Source organism: Neofelis nebulosa, chromosome 8 (genome assembly GCF_028018385.1).
Source record: "Neofelis nebulosa isolate mNeoNeb1 chromosome 8, mNeoNeb1.pri, whole genome shotgun sequence".
NCBI lineage: Eukaryota > Metazoa > Chordata > Mammalia > Carnivora > Felidae > Neofelis > Neofelis nebulosa.
In genome coordinates, this window is record NC_080789.1 from 51,861,824 (window position 1) to 51,885,918 (window position 24,095).

General features: G+C 39.4%; 1 protein-coding gene across 1 annotated transcript in view; it reads right to left on the minus strand.

Moving 5' to 3' along the window:
- LEMD3 (LEM domain containing 3) overlaps nucleotides 1–22,890 on the minus strand; it is a 66,115-nt gene extending 43,225 nt beyond the window's left edge. The window contains exon 1 of the mRNA XM_058742120.1: nucleotides 21,325–22,890. Within this exon, the coding sequence (XP_058598103.1) occupies nucleotides 21,325–22,852 (1,528 nt within the window). The 5' untranslated portion in view covers nucleotides 22,853–22,890. The remainder of the gene's footprint in view (nucleotides 1–21,324) is intronic.
- Between the last annotated feature and the right edge of the window lie 1,205 nt (nucleotides 22,891–24,095).

Sequence of the window (24,095 nt, forward strand, 5' to 3'; positions counted from 1 at the left end):
CTCAGGTCATGATCTTGCAGTTCGTGAGTCCAAGCCCTGCGTGGGGCTCTGTGCTGACAGCTCAGAGCCTTGAGCCTGCTTCAGATTCTGTGTCTCCCTCTCTTTCTGCCCCTTACCCACTCACGCGTATTCATTCATTCTCTCTCTCTCTCTCTCTCTCTCTCTCTCTCTCTCTCTCTCTCTCCCTCTCTCTCTCCCTCTCCCTCTCCCTCCCTCCCTCCCTCCCTCCCTCAAAAAATAAACATTAAAAAAAAAGTTCAGTCTGGAAAGCACTAACTGCAGACAGGCACTTTCAAAGACAGTCTCTTATAATTCTAAAACTCTATGACCTTAAGGCTAGGTTTTAGTCTTTGGAAACTTCCAGTCATCTAGGCACAGTTAAATTCAGCTAACTAAATGACCAATTATCTCTGTGAGTTGTACCTTTTTGTAAACAGACATTCAAGCTCTCAAATCCCATCTTCTAGCTTTAGGGGTTTAAACAGAGCATAATTATATATAAGGAAATGGGGGGGGGGGGCAAATGTTTCCAACAGCTGCAGAACACTGCACCTGTGTGTGTGGCAAACTTCTACATTTCACCATCAGCCAAACCGATCTAAAAATGGACAGGGTGAACAAGGCGGCACATTCTTCTGCAACATAGCACATTGCCCTTTTGTTCTCTGAGAGTTCTCTAATTGTTTCATAGCTCTATTAAATATAGTTGTTCCAAAAGACAGGAACAGTTCACATCAAGTATACTTAATATATTACTATGAATATGGACATTACATCAGCAAACAAAACCAAGTTTTATGGACAAAAACTGGCTACTATAAAGCCTGCCTAAGGTGAACTCTTGTACCACCCCTGTTCTACTCATAAATAAACTTTCCATTTTAACTCCACCTATCCATCTGGATTTACAGAGGTACAGACCTAGATGGGGATAGCAAGTGAAGAAAGGAAAGAGGGCAAAACCTCAAAAGCTTCTCCACTTTTCAGATCCTATAAGACTCTCAACTTTTCACTTGCCCTGCTTTAAGAGAGGCAACAGTGTGCACTCTTTCCAAAAAAAAAAAAAAAAAAAAAAAAACAAAACAAACCAAAGAACTATTCTTCATGAAAAACAGAACATACACCATGATTTTATAAAATCAAAGGAGTTTTAAATATGGATATCAAAGTACTAAAAACAAATACTGTGCCCAAGAAAATAAAAGAACAAAACTTATAGTTAAGTTGGCAATGGCCTTATTATTTGGTTGGTTCTTATTCTTCATCTCTGAAAGAACAATTATGGCCTCTTTCAACCTTGTCATCATTTGAAAATCTCACATTTGCTCACCATAAAAATGAAGATTCCTTGGGGGGAGGCGGGCGGGGGGGGGCAGCGAGGGGGGGATAGCAGACTGTAATTGAGATGTCCGTCTTTATCCAAGCACTAATTTCACATTATAACTGTACCTCAAGTTTGAGATCTCTATAACAAAAACTGTAAGTAAGACTTCTAACCACAGATTGCTCAACAAGTATTTATGGAGCGTATTCTATAAACCATGTTCTGAGAACACAGTGCTTAAGGACTAGTGGAGATAAACGAGTAACTACGATATATAACATACTCAATACAACTTTAGAGTTTAGTATCAAGTACTTTAGGAGTTCAGAAAGGGGTAAAAATTTTTGCCTAAAATACTTTTGAGCCTTAAAACAAACCAAGAGTAATAAAAGGGATTGAACTATCGAAAAATGCAACATCAATGAACCTCAAAAATATGCTGAAAAAAGCCTCACAAAAGAGTATTCTATGAATCCACTTACGAAGTTTTACAACACACAAAACTACTTTATGGCAAATAAAACAGTGACAGAGTATTGATGTGGCATATGAGTAAACTCATGGAGTTCAGTGAAGGCAGTGGTCTCTATCTGCAGGGATTCAAGTTGCACAGCTGGATGCATTTGTCAAAAGTCATCTGACGGTACACTAAAGACTGATACATCTGACTGTATGTGAATTTTACCCTAAAAAAAAAAAAAAAAGAACCTCACCCTCAATAATATGCCTGACATATGTAAAGATAAAAAGTATCCTGTCTTTAACTTACTCTGAAATACAGTTTTTGAAAGACAGAATGATGGATGGACGGAGTGATGGATAAGATATACAACAAAGCAAATACAGAAAATGCTAAAGTAGAATCTAGGTGTGGATACATGTGTGTTCACAGCATCAATTCTTTCAATTTCCTGTTTGAAAGTTTTCATAACAAAATGCTCGGGGAGAAAAAGTATTAAAACAAAATATTTACTGATGATGCTAAAATCCAATCAGAAAACTGGCAAAAGATCACTTTGATACCCAGACACATCAGGTAAAAACCCTAATTTTAAATATTGTACAAGAAAAACATTCTTTTCCTTCCAATTCAATCTAAATTTTTAACAAATCAAAAACTGAAAATTTCCTTTGCAAAAAAACTAGAAAAGTTATTGTAATATAAAGGTTTTTTTTTTGGTTTTGCCTTGTTCATGTATTTTACATGTACAACTTCAAAATACATTTATCTTTTTCACTAAAATAATGTCAGAAACTTGGCATATAGAAAAATATCCATAGGAGCTTGTGTCTGGTAATTTTTAAAGAGTAAATGTTTCACAAACATTCAAAATTCTTTTCTTACACGCTTCACTATTAAGTTGGAGGTAATTCACTTACCAGTGATTTTATAAGACTGACTTTATTTACCTAAAATCAATTTATTACTAAATTTGAAAGCCAGATGACTAGAAGATCAAGAAAATATCAAAATACTACACATTTAAGAGACTTTAAGAATCTACTCCTTCCCAAAATAAGCTCTGCTATCTTAATAGAGCATCCATAACTCAAGATTTGACAGAATTATTGATTACTGAATCAGACTTACTAAAACTGAAGTTCCCATTCAAACAAAAATGTTTATCCAAAAGACTTTTACACTTTAAGAAAATTTCAAAGTTTAAGATAAAATATAAAGTTAATAATGAGCCTCTTCCCACCACAACACACACACACACACACACACACACACACACACACACACACCCTAAGTTTTAATGGCTTAAAACTTCAGAGGGAAACAATTGGCTGCTGTCTCCACCTAACTTTGTCAGCTAAAAACACTTCTGTACCTTACTGATGTTGGGAGGAAAGGTAGTATATAACACATTCAAAAAAAGACAAAATGATATGTCCACTTAAATCCTAGCAGCCCATCTTACTATACTGCTCAAGGTCCAAAAGTTTGAGTGATCTGCTTTTTCAGTACTTTCACAGATCTCTTCTTGAAAACCACTTCTGCACATATGCCAGTTAAAGAATTATGCTATTGCATGGTGACAAGTGAATAGAAAAATAAAAGCAAGTCAACCCACAAAGGTTGGATACAAACCTATAAATAATACCAAGCATCTGTGCAACAGATAACTTGGCACCCAAACGAATTTATGCTAATGCAATACTGTAATCTATTAAACATGGTGACAGCTCACTGTATTAAGAGATTTTAAACATTAACTGTTACACACTAGAGACTATCTATGACACTTCCTCAAGGTTTACACTGCCAAGAATACAAGTGTAACTGTATTATAACAAGGTCTGTTCTGAAACAATATTGCTAAATGAGAATTGAGAGATCCAAAAGGAATCCGTGATACACTGAACAACCTATCCCCTGTGCAATGCAATGAAGCAACATGCATTTCCCATACAATTACACACCAGAGCTCTTCCAGTTTATATTCTCAATTACAATGCACTGTGTCTTCACACTGTAAATGATTACAGATAATTAGCTTTGTGTTGCACGAAGGCAATGTGCAGACAAGAAAACTGGAGAGAGAAAAGCTGCAGTGCAATGAAAAGGTGAATAGTACTAAAAAAATCTAAACGACGGTTCTCGTTTCATTTTTCTAATGGGGATAAGAAGTGTAGCTGTTAAAAGGGAAAAGGGCATTATACGTATAAACAAAGCAAAAGATTCAAGTATGATCAAAACAAACATATGAACTGAATGTGGAACTGCAAAGAAAATCCCCAACATTGGCTTTATGACCAATGTGCTTAAAACTTACATCTTAACTTTTGGCTCTGGAAAAAAACAGACAGAAATGAAAAGTCACCAGGGAAACAGAGGTATTTGAGTATGTCATCATAAGGTCCAAAACAAAACCACTGAATAAATAAAAATGTAAGCAGTTACGACATGAGGTAAACTAGACTAAATAAGACTGTTTTTGTTGGTAAGAATATACAGAACCTTAAGAATAAAATGCATGCTTCCACATGAACGAACACAGTGGATGTTGGAATCATATCGGATTTTCAACTGACATCTAACGTCTCTGATGAACAGAAAGTATCTCTTCACACTGAAAAGGTAGTGGGGTAAAACTTGAGAGCAAGGAATGCTAGTTCCAACATGTATGACTTGTGTTCTTGGGCACTGTAGTAACCTAATGTAAAACAGAATGTTTGTAACTATGCATAGAGATACTGGTGGGGACACAGGGAGATTAATAAATCTTAGCTTTTTCTTCTTTTCCCAACCCTAGCAAGAAATAAAAAATAAACAGCACTCAGATTACAAAATAACACAATAGACCACTACTCCGCTTTTAATTTGCCTCTACCCTGGAGCTACTGGGAAGAAAGGACAAAGTTCTCAAGAAAATCTGTGGGTTAAGAAGAGAGGAAATGAAGACCCCCCTGCCAAAAATTTTTATAACGCCTGAATTTTTTACTAATCGCCAAAATTTTCATTTATCACAGATAGAATCTGAGATAATAAAGACCTTGTATTAAAAGTACAATTATCTTGAAAAGACTAGAGTTTTTACCAGTTGGTAAGTTAGCCAGTCAGTCATTTGAACATGACAACTGATCCCTGGACATTCATTATGAATGTCTTAAAAACAAATTCTAAAATATAACCAGTATATATAATTTCCTTATAGCAAGCTTTAAAAGCAATAGTTCTCCATGTTTTTAAATGTCTATTAATTTTTGAGAGACAGAGAAACAGAGACGAGCGGGGAAGGGGCAGAGAGAGAGGGAGGCACAGAATCCCAAACAGGCCCCAGGCTACAAGAGCTGTCAGCACAGAGCCCGACACAGGGCTCGAACTCACGAGCCGTGAGATCACGACCTGAACCAAAGTCAGACACTTAACTGACTGAGCCACCCAGAAGCCCCAAGGTTCTTCATTTTTTAAGTAAAAGGATCTCTTCATTTACATCAAGGTGTTCAGATCCCCACAACAGTACTTTTAACACTCACTTATTAAGAAAATATGACAAAATTCTACGAAGAAAAATATTTTGTTTTCTAACCACAGCAGTATTGGTATACCATTGAAAACAATACACAGTATGAGAGGAGCAAATCATTTGTTAGGTCCTCGGACAACCCTTGGTAATGGGTACAGCCTCCAAGACGTTCTCAGCCCAGAAGTTAAGAATTACTGAAATAAATTCTAAATGAAAAATGTAGGCACCAACTACTCTACATACAAAGAAGAAGGATGATTTAGAGAGGTGGGGCTAAGCTCTGATTCCATATTGGCTCAATTCTCATGAAAGATAATCACATTATCAAATTTTATCATAAAATCATATGATTTTACAATCAGAATTCTACAATATTATGAATTTAATCAAATGGCTTTCCCTAACATTTGGCTAAAAGTAGCTGAACTGAGAGGATAAAAGGAGTTGAAATTTGGTAAAGGAGAGAGTATGTGAAAGAGGAATGCAGCAGAGTACAATGGTTAGAGGATGAGCTCTCAGGTCACACTGCTGGGATCAGCCACAGACATAACTCAATTAACTCCTCTGAACTACCACCTTGGACAGTAATTAACCTAATCCTCCATTACGGAGTCCTCATCCGTAAAATGTTAAAACTGCTTAAGAACACTGAACGTTTATACTTGTCAAGCACCCAATACAAGGGCCTATTTTATTATACGGCATTATGCTGTTAAGTCATAAAAAGATGAATACTGTATGATTTCACTTATACATGGAATCTAAAAAAAACTGAAGGCATAGGTATAAAGAACATACTTGTGGTTGCAAGAGGCAGGGACGGGGGTTCATTTAGGTGGGGGTGTAAAACAGGTAGAGGTGGTCAAAAGACACAAACTTCCAGTTATAAAGAGATTATTAAAGTTCTGGAGATGTAATGTACAGCATGGTGACTACAGTTAACTTCACTATACTGTATATTTGAAAGCTGCCAAAACAGTAGATTTTAAAACTTCTCATCACAAGAAAAAAAAAAAAACAAAAACAACAAAAACTGTAACTTATGTATGGTGATGGGTGTTAATTAGTTAAATTTACTGTGGTAATCATTATACATATATAAAATCATTATGTTGTATAAGCTAAAACTAATATAATATGTCCATTATCTCTCAATTTAAAAAAAGAAAAAGATTTGAAGTATTGAGCACTTAGATGTTTGGCCAAGATTACAGCAAAATAGCAGGAAGCTTAGGCCAGTATAAGAACAAGAATTAAGAGAAGGAAAAGTAGAAGAAAACATAAAAAGCCAAAAATAAATCTGCTTCCTAATCCAACTCCCACAGAACATGACCCACTGCACCGAGGACTCAAAAGTTAAACCAATAGTATATTAGTGCTAAAACAGGACACAATTTTAAATAAGCATCTATGGGCTAGCCTGGGAACTTAAACTTAAAAACAGTGTTTTTAAGGGGCACCTGGGTGGCTCAGTCAGTTAAGCGTCTGACTTCAGCTTAGGTCATGATCTCGTGATTCATGAGTTTGAGCCTTGTGTCAGGTTCTGTGCTGACAGCTCGGAGACTAGAGCCTACTTCAGATTCTATGTCTCCCTCTCTCTCTGCCACTTCCCCACTCTGTCTCTCAAAGATAAATATTTAAAAAAAATTTTTTTAAACAACAGTGTAGTTAAATATTTCCAAGTTCAAGCATCTATCTTACACATGATCTGGAAAACCACCCATTCAAAAATTAAGGACTGCCCATCTTTCCTTTTGGAAGTAAACCGCTTGACTTTGTGAGCAAACATTCTCTAGTAATCTGAATGTAATTCAAATAATTTATTCAAATTCATTAGGAGATGTTGCTAAATATAAACCTACCATAAAATAGCACCTTGTAAAAGAATTGAGGTGATTTTTACAATTCAAAGAGCATGATGAATGAGAGCACCCCAAAATCTTTCTCAAAAAGATACTGAAACCCTTAAAATTTTTCTTATGCCAACAAAAGCTTTATTAGTCACTCTGTTTTCATTGTCCTAAAGAGGAGCTAACTTTCCCTTATTTCCAGGGACGGTCATGTGCCAGAATCAAAAGGCCATCGCGGGACGCCTGGGTGGCTCAGTCGGTTAAGCGTCCAACTTCGGCTCAGGTCATGAACTCACGGTCCGTGAGTTCGAGCCCCATGTCAGGCTCTGTGCTGACAGCTCAGAGCCTGGAGCCTGTTTTCGATTCTGTGTCTCCCTCTCTCCCTCTGACCCTCCCCTGTTCATGCTCTCTCTCTGTCTCAAAAATAAATAAACATTAAAAAAAATTTTTTTTTAAAGGCCATCCCTCCCTCCTACATGTCTAGTTTGAAAGGCTATACGAAGCAGTTTACAATAGGTAATTAGTGAAAAGAATATAAAGGAATATTCCCAATAAGAAATGAGTGAGAATTTAGGGATATCTTTTCTACTTTAAGCTGCTAAGAAGTCCTTTATACCACTTTATACCTTTATGCTATCAAGCATGGCTATTTATCTAGGGCAGGCGGGTGAGAGATTTCATTCTGCCACTGCTCAGCTACTTCTAATTGACTGTAGTGACTTAAGATTTAATTAGTCCATATTTGTAGTATATTTCTATTAGACAGCTCTGGTCTAAACAAATCACATCTTTGATACAGTTTCAAATGCGAAATAGGATAAGAATTTCATTACGTGCTTCCTATCAATCATCTAGGAGACTGAAGATCCTAATGCACTTTAAATCCCTTATAATTTAAGTAACATGACTTTAATATACTGCTTATCAAATGAATTTCTTTATTTTATACCCCCCAATCTCTTGATTACCCCCCAGTCTACTGCCTATTCCCAGGGACACACCTTATTTTCCCACTTCAGCAATACTAGTACTCATGGCATCTTACAAACCAGCTGAAGAATAACATGTGACAGGCCATCCTTCTCTCCCAGCTGCACATGCAGTCTGTTCTTCAGATAATATTAACAGAAGCTTATGCTAAGACCCATCCACATTCCCAATAAATGTTTTTCTATCTCAAATTCACTACTATATTTTGGATTAGAGCAACATATCGCATCTCTGACTCTCAGATCAGCAAATCAAGCCTCTAGTGGTCAACAAGACTAAAATCTAATTTCATCTTGTGCTTCATAACCTATGAAGTTAACATAATTGCAAAAATAAGAACACTCCTTTGCAGCACCCAGAGATAAAGCTAATTAGGTAACATAAAAAGATGACTCCTTTTATCTGCTTGGACAGCTTGAGATTAAGGTTGAAAAATACCGATAAGGATTATAAATGTAACGGATTCTTCTATTACTTATTAACATCACTGACAAGACATATCATACACAGTGCTGACCATGTGTTGTTTAATTAGACTACTATAGCCAAGAAATTCTAACTTACTGTATTAAAAATATAGAGTCATGCATCGCTTCAAATTTCTCCAAAGCATTTCCATAAACGTTATTACTTTAGTTCCCTACAAAAGTCACTGGCTAGAAGTAAAGTTGATTTTACTATCCTCTAATCTGACAGATGCAAAAACCAAGGCCCAGAGGTTATGAGTGATTCAACTGCCCAAATAAAGTTGGTAGGTGAGAAAAGAGGCATAAAAAAAATCTGCTGCCTAGTGGTTTAGATTGTGGACCCTGAAGTCAGATCATGGGCTCAAATGCTAGCCCCAAAGCTTAGCCCCAAAACTACTAGTAGCTGAGGATCCTGGACAAGTCACTTGTAACTGTATTCTCCCTACATTTCAGTTTACTCATGGAGATAATACTAGTATAGTTCCACTCATAAAAATTAAGATGAAGTGCTCATACATACAAAGTTCTCAATAAATGCTTTTATCATTTAAGGCTTTAAAATCTGAAAGAAGGAACATTTGGAGATGACATGTCTTAAAAACAAAACAAGACTTTTTGTCATAAGCATAAGAATACTTCTAGAACATCTTGAACTATAATCATAAACACTTCATATTGATAACATTTCCATTTTTGGCAAATTCATTCTTGATGTCTCCTCCTTTAAAAAGAAGTGCTTTTTAAAGTACTTTTAAAAACCTGGGACAAATGAAAACTATTTCTTTGTATACAGTACACATTGTGGTAAACTCTACCATAGGGCATACTCAAATTTGCTGAAAATAATAATTATTTTTTTTAATTTGAGAGAGAGAGAGAATGCAAGCAGGGGAGAGAGACAGGGGGAGAGAAAGAGAGAGAGAATCCCACGCAGGCTTCACACTCAGCACAGAGCCCAACATGGGCTCAATCTCACAACCATGAGATCATGACCTGAGCTAAAATCAAGAGTTGGACACTCAACCTACTGAACCACTCAGGTGCCCCCAGAAAATAATTTTTAAAGTCACGTTTCCTAAGTCACAATATACAAATCTATGCAGTGCTGCATGGGAACCAAATCTCAATTCTGGAGGATAGTTACTGCGTAAATATTCAGGAGAAAGAAGAGAATACCACCACCATGTGGGAGAAAGGGAGGCAGTATGTCTGGGAGAAGAGTTTCAGTCCTATAATCCCAGAAAATATATACTCATCTTCTGGTATTAGTTGGCACATAGTAGGTGCTCAATAATTTATGAGTGCATGAATGGATGAAAAGGAGAAACTGAATTCTACTTCCAGTAAACTCAATCAAACAAGAAAATAACTGATACCGTGGGACGTACCCTTATAAACCTACAAAGTCATTAATAAGGCTGACCAAGCCATAACCCAGGGACTAGAAGAAACAGATATTATAAGATCTCCCCTCTCCTAATTAATTTCAATGACCCTCTCTATATGGAAGTTTTTACACTTTATAAGTATAAAGTGCTTTCAAAAATTAGCCACAATCAGCAATTCCTTTTGTACACATATACATATAAAAGGAGTCTTTAACTGCAAAACAAAATTAATACTGTACTATGTGTTAAAATGCTCATTGCTCCTAAAGTCATTTTTTTTTCTATTCATGTCACATTCAAGGCAGGAAGTAATTGTTGGTGCATATTCACCATTCAATTAGTTCGGGACAGCTGAACTAAACCCTTGCATAGTTTTGCACCCAAGCCTTTTTTCTAAATGTTAGCTTGCCATTTGATATTGTTTTAAGCAAAAAGCTGTGAACATAGAGCAATAAATCTGCTACCCAGAAAAAAGATGTAGTATAATTTTAAATCTATACCTCTAGAACAAAGAAAAAACTAAGACACCATAAAATTAATACATTATGGCTTCCCCATGATAAATCTGTTATCCTATTTTCAGACATTATTATTTGTTAGTATAATTTTTTCTTAAGAAAGAGAGCCACATGAGCAAGTGGGGGGATGGGACAGAGGGAGAGGGAGAGAGAAAGAGAGAGAATATCAAGCAGCCTCCACACTCAGTGCAGAGCCTGACACAGGGCTTGATTCCACGACCCTGGGATCATGACCTGAGCAGAAATCAAGAGTTGGATGCTCAACCGACTGAGCCACCCAGGCACCCCAGTGTAAATTTTTATAATCCTTTAAATAGAATTAGAAATAAATTTTAGAAATAAATTTCCAAAGGCATGATGTCAAACATGTAAAATTTAAATATGTCAAATAAATATTAAAACCTAAACACTTTCTTCCTGGTCAACACTTGTTTAAAAATTATTTTGACAGTGTTGTTAATAAAGAATATTAATTAAATCAAGATTAAAAAACAAAACAAAACATTCTCACTTGTGAGTTGTGTGTGGGTGGCTCAGACAGTTAAATGCCAAACTCTTGATTTCAGCTCAGGTCATGATCTCAGGGTCACGAGATAGAACCCTATGTTAGGCTCCATGATGGGTGTGAAGCCTACTTAAGATTCTCTCTCCCTTGAGGCACTGAGTGGCTCAGTAGGTTAAGCATCCCACTCTTGATATCGGCTCAGGTCATGATCTCGTGGTTTCGTGAGTTCTTCAAGAGTTCGAGCCCCTGCGTTGGGCTCTATGCTGACCTCGCAGAGCCTGCCTGGGAGGCTCTCTCTCTCAAAATAAATAAACTTAAAAAAAAAAAAAAAGAATCTCTCCCTCTTCCTTTGCCCCTCCACCACTTGTGTGTAGTCTCTGTCTCAAAAAAATGAAATAAAACTATCACTTGTGGGATTCAGGTTAAATCATGCACTATTAAAATAGCAAAAGCCAAGGTTACTGCTCAAGTACACTGCTACTTGTTCACCTTAAAATCTTTTAAAAATAAAATCTGAGTATGGAAGTCAAAATCTGAAGCTTTCAGATAATAACTGTCATTAACCATTTCCACAATTAGATTAAGGCTGGGATCCCAAATGGTTGTTACTTTTAGTGTATAATAAATACAGGATTAAAATAAAGATATATCATTATGATATAATTTTCATAAAGAAGTTACTACCACCACTTGTTTACCATAAATTTGGGAGAAGATTTCCAATACTTTAAGGTATACTTCATTTTTAGACTACTTATAAACTAGATTAACTCTCTCTTTTTGCTGTTGTTATAAAACTCCTTGCAGTAATGTTCCTTTTACTTATATAAAATATTTTTCAGATAGGTAAAGTTAATATAAAATAATGAGCAAGAAGAAGCTAGTTTTAAAAATTTACAATTCTACTGATTAATTATGAAAACATCTGACTTTTAAAAGTAACCCTGAAATTACAGAATGGATCATTTCCACTAAAAGAAACCTAAACACACAAAAAAAACACAAAGTTTATTTAAAAGGAGCAACAAATGGAAGAACAAATGTGCTATATTTAAAGGTCTTTATATCTTGAAACTGAACAATGGAAAACATGTTTGAAAGTGCTAATGCAAAATCAGAGGACCTTTTTACCCACCAGTTTTGAGATTCTACGTATCTTTTAAAAATTAGAAATAGCACCGGGGCGCCTGGGTGGCTCAGTCAGTTAAGCGCCTGACTTTCGCTCGGGTCGTGATCTCGTGGTTCATGGGTTGAAGCCCCACATCGGGCTCTGTGCTGACAGCTCGGAGCCTGGAGCCTGCTTTGAATTGATTCTGTGTCTCCCTTTCTCTCTGCCCCTCCCCTGCTCATTCTCTCTCTCTCTCTCTCTCTCTCTCTCTCTCTCTCTCTCTCTCGCTCACAAAGGTGAATAAACATTAAAAAAAAAAAATAGAAATAGCATGTTTCCTATTTTACACATTATATATTATAGTTTGTATTTTATTACAGCAGACTGACCTCATATACCAATGAATTAGTGAATTAATCTAAAGGATAAATAGTCCCACACAAGATTCCTAATTGTTGAGTGAGTACAAATTTGTACTTTCTTGTCTTAAAGTTGTTAGATTTCACAGATTATTCCTGGCATTTCTAGGATTTCATGCATTAATCTGCTTCACCCATCCATATCTTTTCATAATCTTCTAGATAACAATAATGGTAGAGAACATACACACAGTCCTTATGTACTTACACATGTTAAAAGGCAATCTAGCAGAGTGGTGAAGAGACACTATCTGAATCCAAACACTGCCTCGGCACTTACTAGCCACATGACCCTGGGCAAATTCAGCTTCGCCCAGTATCAGTTTCCTCATCTACAAAACAGGACAAATAGCTGCCTCATGAAGATTAAACAACAATTAAAACTGTTCAGCACAGTGCCTGGCGCATAAGGCCGCACAGGGTCAGCTGCTATTGTTATCACTATGTGTCATGTACTATGCCAAGTACTTTACATGCCTTATTCCACTTAATTCTCACTTAATTCTCTTTTACAGATGAGGATATTGAGGATCACAGTGGTTCAGCAACTTGCCTCTAAGAGAAAAGCTAATTAGTGTAAGAGCCAATATGCAAACCCAGGTCAACCTCCTTAATCCAAGCCCTGATATCTATGCCAATCTTCCTCAAACTAGGCTCCCTGGATACACTCATGGGGAATTCTTTTTTTTTTTTTTTTTAACCTTTATTTTTGAGACAGAGCATGAACGGGGGAGGGTCAGAGAGAGAGGGAGACACAGAATCTGAAACAGGCTCCAGGCTCTGAGCCATCAGCACAGAGCCCGACGCGGGGCTCGAACTCGCGGACCGCGAGATCATGACCTGAGCCAAAGTCGGCCGCTTAACCGACTGAGCCACCCAGGCGCCCCACTCATGGGGAATTCTTATGTTTTCACTCTGGTGATTCGTATTTTAAGTTATTCTAGAGATAATTTTCAAATGAAAGACATTTTCACAGAGTAGATTTTATTTAAATCATCCAGCTGGGATGCAAAGCCCTGGTGTTCCCAGGAATATTCTTAGAGGCCTAGAAATTTTTTTTTCCTTACATGTAAAGTTTTTCAAAGTAACACTCAGCTCTCATTCTTGAAGAATGAGGCAAACAGGGACGCCTGGGTGACTCAGTCACTTAAATGTCTGACTTTGGCTCAGGTCACGATCTCACGGTTCGTGAGTTCAAGCCCTGCATTGGGCTCTGTGCTGACAGCTCAGAGCCTGGAGCCTGTTTTGGATTCTGTGTCTCCCTCTCCCTCTGTTCCTCCCCTGCTCACACTCTGTCTCTCTCAAAAATAAACATTAAAGAAAAAAAAAAAAAACAGGAATGAGGGAAACTAATTTTCAAAATCCTTACACCTATTTCATTATAGATATCAAGTTTTGAACCAAGTGGCTACTGTAACTACTTGAAAAAGTAAAAAAAAACAAAACCCCAAAAACTATGGTACCCTTTTGCAATGCTTCATCTTGGTTTTTAAAAAAAACACACATACATTAAAAAAATAAGTATTAGGGGTGCCTGGGTGACTCAGATGAACGTCCCACTTCGGTTCAGGTCATGATCTCATGGTTCTTGAGTTCAAGCCCCGCGTCGGGCTCTGTGCTGACAGCTCAGAGCCTGCAGCCTGTTTCAGATTTTGTGTCTCCCTCTCTCTCTCTCTCTGCCCCTCCCTCACTCATGCTCTGTCTGTCTGTCTCTCTCTCTCTCAAAAATAAATATTAAAAAAATTTTTTTAATAAAAAAATAAGTGTTAAAAAGATATCTATTCCTCTAGTAAACAGGACTAGTATACTTGGCACCAGTCTCTCTCATCTTTAATCCAATTATATAACTACGATAACCTAGGATATTTCCAGTTGAACAACTCAAAAAATAAACTCCCCCAAAACTTATTTTCTCTATACTACTTTTCCCCCAGAAAGATCCCTCTTCAGCATCTCTAATCCACCGATCAATGGTATCAGTATTGTCTCCGTCATCCAGGCTCATAAACTCGGAATAATCTTTGACTCTTCTCCTTTATTCTCTGGATCCAAACAGTCACCAAATATTATATGACCTTTTTCAAATGACAGACCCTATTCCATCCCCACATTATCAGCCTCCTCGGGTGTTTCTCACTCCGTGTGTGCTTATTGTGCCTATCGCCCCACGCCTGCTCTCCAACCTTACCAATCCCTTACCTATACCACCACCTGTTTATCCTTCTTTTAAGAAGAACTTGATGTTAGTCCTCTGCTTTAAAACCTCCATGGATTCCCACTGCTCAACCCACAGAATCAAGTCCAAATTTGGAACCTGAACTTTTGACCATTTGAGACTGATCAGCTCACTATGAATTCCACCCCCCCTTTTACAAAGTGTGGCACTTATCACCTAATATTAAGTATACTTCTTAACCATTTTCTGCGACTATTTGTGGAGTGGAGGCTTTTGCAAGAATGAGATTTCTTCTGCATCCTTCCCAATACTAAGTATTAAGTTAGGTACTGAATAGGTAAGCAATTACTGAGTTACATGATAAGTTAATCAATGCATATAAATTGGGTATCTGATATGTGATCATCTCAATAAATATTTAGTGAGGAATGAACTTGTGCCAAGATACTAATGTGACTTGGGTCTACCAAGCAATTCCCATATGCCAGGCAACAATACTAAAAACTTCACATACATTACCTCACGTAATGCTTAAAGCCACCCTGAGGCAGGTATTATCATCTTCATTTTTAATATGAGGCAACTGAGTATCTCCTAGTAAAGTCACAGAGCAGGTATAAGAGAAATGAGACTCAAACTCAGAGCCGAATGTAAAGCCTGTGCCCTTTACCACTGCAGTCAATTCATCCTATAGGAGCTGTAATCTAACTGGCACAACGAACATTCGAAATTACAATACTCTATAATAAATGCCATGAAGGAGGCATTAGATCTTATTTGAGCAGAGTTTGAGTTTACCCAAACACCAGAGTAAAGAAGACAGGAGTCAGAGAAAATATCCAGAGGTGACGCTTTTAAGAATGAACAGCACCGACTTCAGCCAGGTCACGATCTCGCGGTCCGCGAGCCCCGCGTCAGGCTCTGGGCTGATGGCTCGGAGCCTGGAGCCTGTTTCCGATTCTGTGTCTCCCTCTCTCTCTGCCCCTCCCCCGTTCATGCTCTGTCTCTCTCTGTCCCAAAAATAAATAAAAAATGTTGAAAAAAAAAAAAAATTAAAAAAAAAAAAAAAAAAAAAAAAAAAAAGAATGAACAGCAGTTGGGGCGCCTGGGTGGCTCAGTCGGTTGGGCGGCCGACTTCGGCTCAGGTCATGATCTCGCGGTCCGTGAGTTCGAGCCCCGCGTCGGGCTCTGTGCTGACAGCTCAGAGCCTGGAGCCTGTTTCAGATTCTGTGTCTCCCTCTCTCTGACCCTCCCCCGTTCATGCTCTGTCTCTCTCTGTCTCAAAAATAAATAAACATTAAAAAAAAAAAAATTAAAAAAAAAAAAAAAGAATGAACAGCAGTTAAGAAAGGAAGAAACAACCTTCCTAAAGAAGGGAATAATGTACAAAGGCACAAAATGTCATGACGTGTTCAGTAAACACCAACTAGTATCCAGAAAGTTCTAGTTTTCCAGAAAGTAAAATGTGGTAAGAGAAACTGGTAGGAAATGAAGCTAGCAAAAGCATAGTCAGATCATGAACAGTTTAGCCACAGAATTTAGATTTTATCCAATAAGGAAGGTAAAGCCATTGAGTAATTTTAAGCAAGAGAGTGAATTATTATTGCATTTGTGTTTTAGACATATTGCTCTGGCACTGAAAACAGACTGAAGAGCTACAACATAGAAGCCTGTTAGAAGACTACTTAAACAATTCAGGCAATAGACTAACTTAGAGCAACAGTGATGGAGAGAAAAAGATTCAAAACATATGTAAGAGGTAGAACTACCGGACTTAGTAATCAACTAGACTGATGTTTGAGGTCTGGTACAAACATGAAGGAAAGGAAGGACTCTAGGTAAATTCAAAGTTCCTAGCTGAGTCCTGGGTAGACGGAAGTGCCATGAACTAAAACAGGGAACAGAATGGGGGAAAGAAGGTGAAAGGAAAGCTGATGAGTACATAGAGTGGGTACTTCTGGAACATCCAGGAAAAAAAAAAATGTCCAATAAACAAACAGTTAAGTCTAGAACTCAGGAGAGAACATTTAAGGTAAACATATAAAATCAGGAGGTACTACCCGGGCCAGTGGAGGAAAGGGCCTAGGGAAACTGTACCAAAGGATAGGGACAAAGACAAGAGTTCCAGAGACCACCAATATTTAAAACACAGACAGGAGTAAATGAAAACTGGAAGAGAGTAGTGATGCAGAAGTCTGGGAAGGGGAGAGTTTCATGAAGGAGGAGTTATCAGTGCACTGAATGTTTCAAAGAGGCAAAGATAAGAACTTCCAACACCTCTCTTGGATTTGGCAATTGAGTTAACTAATGACTTGAAGCAGAGATTCCAGAGGAATGGATGGTAAACAAAGCTACACTAGACAGGGGCTGAGTCAATGGCAGAGGCAAAAAGATATCAGTCTTTGCTGAGAAGAGAGTAGCAGCTAGAGAAGAACAGAGGGTTGAAGAACAACATTTCCAGGGTGGCAGAGATTTTAGCATTTTTATACGATGAGAAAGGGACAAGCGGAGAGTGAGATTTTTAAATTATGCCTCGTACCTAAACTTAGTATAAAGTTACCCATAATACAAGGTTAAGGGAAAAAGACAAGTTGCAGGCTAGGTATAGTATGATATCACTTAAGATAAAATTCAGACTCCTTTCCAAGGCCCTCAAGGCCTTTAGGTCCTTTATGACTGGCCCCTGCCTAGTTCTGACTTCATCATATGCCATTCTCATTCATTATACCCTAGCCACACTGGCCATTCTCTTCTGTTGCTTCAACTTGCCCAGCTGGTTTTTGCCCCAAGAGTCCTGCACTGGCTGTTATTTCTTCCTGGAATGTTTTGCTCCCTGTCAACAGCTAGTTCCTTCAAGTCATTCAGATTTCAATTCAAACATCACCTCTTTTGAGAGGCCTGCTCACCTGTATGTAATATTACATATCCCTCTACCCCAGGCAAAGTTACTATCATAAACTTGTGTTAGCAATCATCACTCTCTTAAATTCATATTTACTTGCCCATCTTCCCCCCCCAGAATGCTTAAAATAGTGCTTGGCACATAGTAGGCACTCTATTCTTGAATGAAAATGTACACAAACACATATATATATGAATGTAGGTGTTTACATGAAAAGCACTAAGAAAGTTTTGAAAGGCATTATTTGAACTTATTTATACCAGGGGTAAGTGGGAGACTAGAAGGATATATATACCTACTATCTATTCATTTTTTGCTTCATAGATCTCTATCCAAATTTTCTAAATCATAAATGTTTCAAAAATCATGTCTTTTATAATTGAAAACAATTTTTAAATAATGACCACATGTACCTAAGATAGTGTATTCTGCATTTCCATTTTCTTTTGCTGGGTTGTCATGATCTAATCTCACTGTAGACTGATCCTTGAATTGTTTTGGTAGGACAGTTCAAAGTTAGAATCTTAAACCTTAGAGCTACAAAAAATTTAGAGATCATCTAATCCAACCCCCTCATTTTACAGATGAGGAAGAAGAGACTCATAGTAATTTAATTAACAAAAGTAATTTAATAAAACTAGGATATTGATAAAAATTTTCAAAGACCAAATGATTAAGAACTATTTAAAAGGCTAATAATCTATTACATGTTGTACATAATTTAAATGACAGCTAATAAAAGCTTACTAAAGCTTATTCTCATATATAACCTACAATCTTCCGGTGAAATTATTACTCAAAGTAAAAGTATTTCCTCAAGCACACTATTTGACCAATGAACCCTATGGTTAAGCATTGGTTAACCATTATACTCATGACAAAGGACTCAGAACACATAAACATAGGGAGTGAAAATCATTCACCGTTAGGTGTGCAAACTAACTGAATTAGCAGGCATTTCTTTCCACTATATATTATACAGTAAGTCCAATATATAACACATATATAGTACATTTAAGGATTCCCTAACTTTGATTCAAATTTCTGTATCAATGTCTACAGTGTATTTTAGTGGAAGTTAATGAAAATTACATGTTGAATAAGTAAATATACTACTAAATAATATTTGCAGAAACAATTTTGCTTTACATATATACTATAATTTACCAGAAATACAACGAATTTTATCTAAACTTTTGAATAATACCACTTTATGGTTGTTTAATAAACTATCTAATTTGATCCTCTTAACATCACCACAGACAGCAGAAATTATTACACCCATCTAATACAGACCTTGACTAAAGTCATGCGGACCAAGTCCTAGAACCCAGATCCTCTACCTCTTAATCACTGTTGTTTCCACCACCCAAACTACGTTACATTTACCATTCATTAAAACAAAAAACACTTTATAATTTCTTTTCTGTCATACTGGTGAAGGTGAGGGGGCTACTAAAACCCTAGCAGTCCTATCCTTTTCTATTCCATCTGAAATTTTAGTATCTAAGGAAACATTACTCATTCATCTTAACAGATGTGACAGTCACCTTAACTGAGAATTGTGCTCATCAGTAATTCTTTATGAAATCCTACCAATATTCAATTATTTTCTCAATCCTAATAAAAGTGCTCTCTTATTTAGAAAGCTCTCTACAAACAGTATCCAAAGTAGTGCTAAGAATACGGGCTTTACAGTTGAAAACAAAATCTGAAGGGCGCCTGGGTGGCTCAGTCAGTTAAGCATCCGACTCTTGATTGCAGCTCAGGTCATGATCTCGCGTTTTACGGGTTTGAGCCCCGTGTCAGGCTCTGGGCTGACGGTGCAGAGAATCCCTGCTTGGGATTCTCTCTCTTTCTCTCTGCCCCTCCCATGCATGCTCTCTCTCCCTCAAAATACATAAATTAACTTAAAAAAAATAAATAAAATTTATTTTAAAAAAAAACTGAAGCCAAACCTTAGTACTATCACTCACTAGCTAGTCAGTCATTTCTTCCTTGCCTCACTGTCCTCATCTATAAAATCTGCATCTGTGATGTGTTGGGAAGATCAATTAGATAATATGTATAAAGTACTCAGAAAAAGGCCAGGTCATACAGTTAGCTATTAGAGAAACAGATACAAACAGGTACTGCTGATAATGTCATTTAATTTATATGCACTCCATTAGTTTAACTTCTAATATGACCTATTTCTTTTTCTCCCAAATTATCTGAGACAGGAGACAATATATTACTCTTGCTCCCAGGGAACCAGTTAAAATGAGTGCTGGGTTTCAGTCCTCTTCTAACCCCTCTAATGAAGCAATATAGTAATAATCTGTTATTTGATGATCTTAGAAATGGCTATACACAAATCAAAGGTTACACTATTCTGACTCCTACTCTTTTTAAATCCGCTAACTGCATCATTCACTATTTTGAAACAAACAAAAAAAAACAATCGCAAGCCTGATTTTATAAATACCAATAATGATAAAGTGACTTCAAGTTGGATGAAAGGGACAGATTTCAGGAGGAGTGGGAGGGGGGCCCTAACATTAAGAAATTATATATTCAGCAGTCCATCGCACACTACATTTACTTTTCCCTCTTTTAATCTGCGTAGGCAGCATTCTAATCAACATTAGCATCATTTTAGGATTAGGAAAGGGAAGCTCAAACTCGGGCTTGCTCCCCCTGGCTCAAGGTGCTGTAACCACTCTAACCTACAGGAGGGCTCTGGCTCAATTCAAGGCCTTTCTTATAATCTCTGCCAGGACAGCTCTCCTGTCCCCCTACAATGCTGTCTCCTCCTACTTCAGGTCTCACCTCACATAGTAGCTACCCTCCCCATCTCTAAATAGCATGTATCAATTACTCCATCCTTATTTCCTTCACAGAACACAAAATGATCTGTATTTATCTTCTTGTGTTGAAGAACAGATACTCTGACTTATCACTGCTGTGTTTAAGTGCTCAGCATAGATGATGCTGGCTTAATGAATGAATGAACACACCATACCTGCCTACAGTCCTTTAGCAAGCAAACGGCAGGGCCTAGAAACCAATAACGGAAAAATCTCACGGCCAACTCCAGCCCTGCCCTACCACCACTTTTTTCACTGGTGGGAAGGGGCATGCTCTGGGCTCAGCAATCAACTTAGATTTGTGTCTTCCTACTTTCTATATTCATTCACTTTAAAGAAATTATAGAACTACCTAGATGTATAACTTCATACTACAAAGTATTTAACTGGAATTTCAGGAGATCTTACATTACCTTGTAGAATCACAACTCAATTTGAAAAATCATCTCAAATGATTTGTAACATTTATGCATTTATGATGTCCCGTAACAATCAAAATACTTCAAAACTGTTCATTGGCATCTGCACACATAATTATCTAAGGCTAAAAGAGAATTTATGACCCACACATAAATGCATTTTGCTGACAAGCTGGCAATATTTCGTTTTACGAGAGGTGTTGAATTTCCCACTACATTATACAGAAAAATTGTAAAACCATTCGTGGGATTCTCGTTCTGATCATGGTAACGTCCTTTCTTAGAGATGACACAAATGCACTCGATCTGCCGCGTGTCACTATTAATACATGTTCTTAAAGGCAGAAGTCACCTCGTGTAAAACGCCCAAGGCGGTGAGGGCAGACCACTAGCAACACCCCCTTTGTGGACTTACCCACAGGGTTTAATACTTACTGCTGAGTCCTCCATCCTCGGATACTCCTGTCCCTCTCATTCCTAGGTAAGTCAGTCCCAGTATTAGGAAAAATAAGCAGGCAGCAGTTAAGAGAAACATCGACAAGTAGTGGGCACTGAAACCCCCTGTAGGGGACACCTCCTCCCGTTTAAACTGCTGGAGAAGTTCCTCCTCGGGTTCGGAAAGCTTCGGTTTGTTGTATGCGTTTTTCAGGTAGGTGTGATTGGAGCCCGTATGATTGGAGTGATTGATCCTGAGTGAACTGGAGGCAGCCACCGCTGCACCGGGAGGGACGCTGTTGGAAAAAATCCTGGGGGAGTCCACACTGAAGGCCCCGCCGCCGATATGATTATTGGTTTTAAGGAGGGAGCCTGTGGACGAATCCAAGGTTGAGTCCATGTCGGTCAGTGGCGGGGGCAGGAGAGGGGCCAGTTTCTTAGCGGTGACACGGTACCTAGGAATGGGGCTAGAGTCCAGGGGATCACACCCTCCTCCCTGCTCCGCCGCCGCCGCCGACTCTTCGAGGTTTCGGCTCCTGTCTAGACTCCCCGCAGCCGCCGCCCTGTCATTCATCGGGATTCCTCCCCCTCCCTGAACTGAGGTCTCCAGCCGGCCGCCGGCCGATTTAGCACTCAGCGAAGAGAGAGGCTTACTATGGCTCCGTCTGGGCCGATGCCGGGAAAGGGAGTCGTCCTTTAATACCTGTCTGCTGGAGGCCACGTCGTCGTCCTCCTCTTCCTCCGAGTCCGAATAGTTCTCCCGGCAGCTGTAAGGGAGAAGCCGGCTGCCATTCACCGTCCGGCTCGCCCACAGCGGCTCCTCGGCCTCTGGGTCCCTGTCCTCTCCGTCTTCCCCCTCCTCCTCCTCGTCCTCCGCGGCTGCATCTCTCGCCGACTGGGTCTGCAGCTCCGGAGCCGCCGGCCGCCGGGCCCCCCACCACGAGTGGGGCTTCCTTCTCTCGGCCGAGTTGCTGTTAGTCACCTCGCTGGCGGCCAGGGGCGCCGACGGCGGTTTGAGCCCGCGGTACTGGAGCGAAGCCCGGTCTTTCCTCCCGCCGCCGCCGCCGCCGGCCTGGTCCCGGGGACTGGCCTCCACGTCCGACTCGTCCGAGCTGAAGCCCAGCAGCACTTTGCTGCCAGCCGTGGGGGCGGCCGAGGCGCCCCCGGGCCCTCCCACGGGGCTCTCCGGGCCAGAGGCCGAGATTCGGCCCAGACCCCCAGGAGTCCGCAAGTAGGAGAGGTCGCCAGAGACCGGCCGGCCCCCCAGCCCCGCGGCCGCCGCCGGCGCTCCCGCCGCGGCGACCGCGGCAGCAGCCGTGTTATTGTTATTACTGTTCCGCGTCTTGTTGCCGCGGCCCCCGGACCGGTGCTGCTGCTGCTCTTCCTCTCGAAGCTTCTTCAGCTTCTTGAGGTAGACCGGGCGGGTGCTCTCCGTCACTGGGCCAGGAGACAGGCCGTAACGGCGGAGCTGAGAGAAAAGCTCCTCATCCGAGAGCTGCTGAGGCGCCGAAGCCGCTGCCGCCGCCATTTTCTCTCCAGGGTGTTTTACAAGCTCCGCGCTACCGGAAGTGACGCGCCGCCCTAGACCCTGAACTAGACCGGGCTGCGTCGCCCTCCCAGCGCCACGGACGCCTCGGCCAATGGGAGGCGCGGGAGGAGCTCACCTGAGCGGGAAAGGGCCACCTGAGCGGCGCGCGGCTCCCCCGGCGGAGAGTTTTTCTACTCCCTCACCTTGGGGTGCCGGTGCATTCTCCCCCTCCTTTCTGTCGCTTTCTCCTGCAGTTCTCTGTCCTGCCGTTCCTAGTGCCTTTCCCGGGAGCCGCCTTTGCCTAACCACACCTTGACCTCTTCCCAGGTTCCTGTCACCGGGCAATAGTAATTAAAATCTGCCTTAAAGTTCAAGACATTGGTTTTCTTCCCATCCAGTCCCTGCTCCCGCGGGGAACCTAGACAGACTAAAGGAAATCCTTATGGCCAGACTACGTTGGCAGTTTCCCTGACTCTGGTTTCTTTTCACTTTGTCTTTCCGCTTGACTTAAAAAGAAAAAAAAAAAAAAAAAAAGAGTTCTTTCGCTGCTCTTTTTGAGAAGCCTCTCTTCTATTACAAAGAAAAGATACAGAGTAAACCAGTCCCAATACAACTTTCTGCAAGAATAATGGCTATCCATTCTTTTTATTATTATTATTAATTCTTTAGTTGGTTGTAAAGTGTCTTTTTCCCCCCCTTTAAAATCTGGTAACCTCGATAGGTGGTCATTTTTGTATTTGAAAGAATCTATCATTTGCTTCATTTTGTGACTTATAAAAAGGACAACACGCCATCTTTCTTCCCTCTTAGTATCTTTCCAACCTGTAGTTATTAATTGTTAGTGATTATTTTATGTATTTGTTTTGTAAATGATATTATTTATTATCTTATTCCTTTGAACAGTAAGCTCCATTATTGCTTCTATTATTAGAAACTTCATTCCTATTGTGCTTGATACTAGAAGTTCGATAAACATTTGTTGAACTAATTAATGAATTGCAAAACTAGGATAGTATGAGATGGATATTTTAACATGGAAATAGTGGCAAATGGGGAGAAGAAACCTGAACACAAACCCCCCAAAAACCAAAAACAATAAGACCTGGGTACACAACCTCCTCATTTACCCAGTAGATAATGAATCCCAGACAGGTGAAGTTTGCCCAGTTTGATAAAGATCACTTCCCTTTTCCTCAACCCCTGGCAGCTACCCAGCAGCACCCAACACAATATCTGGCAAACT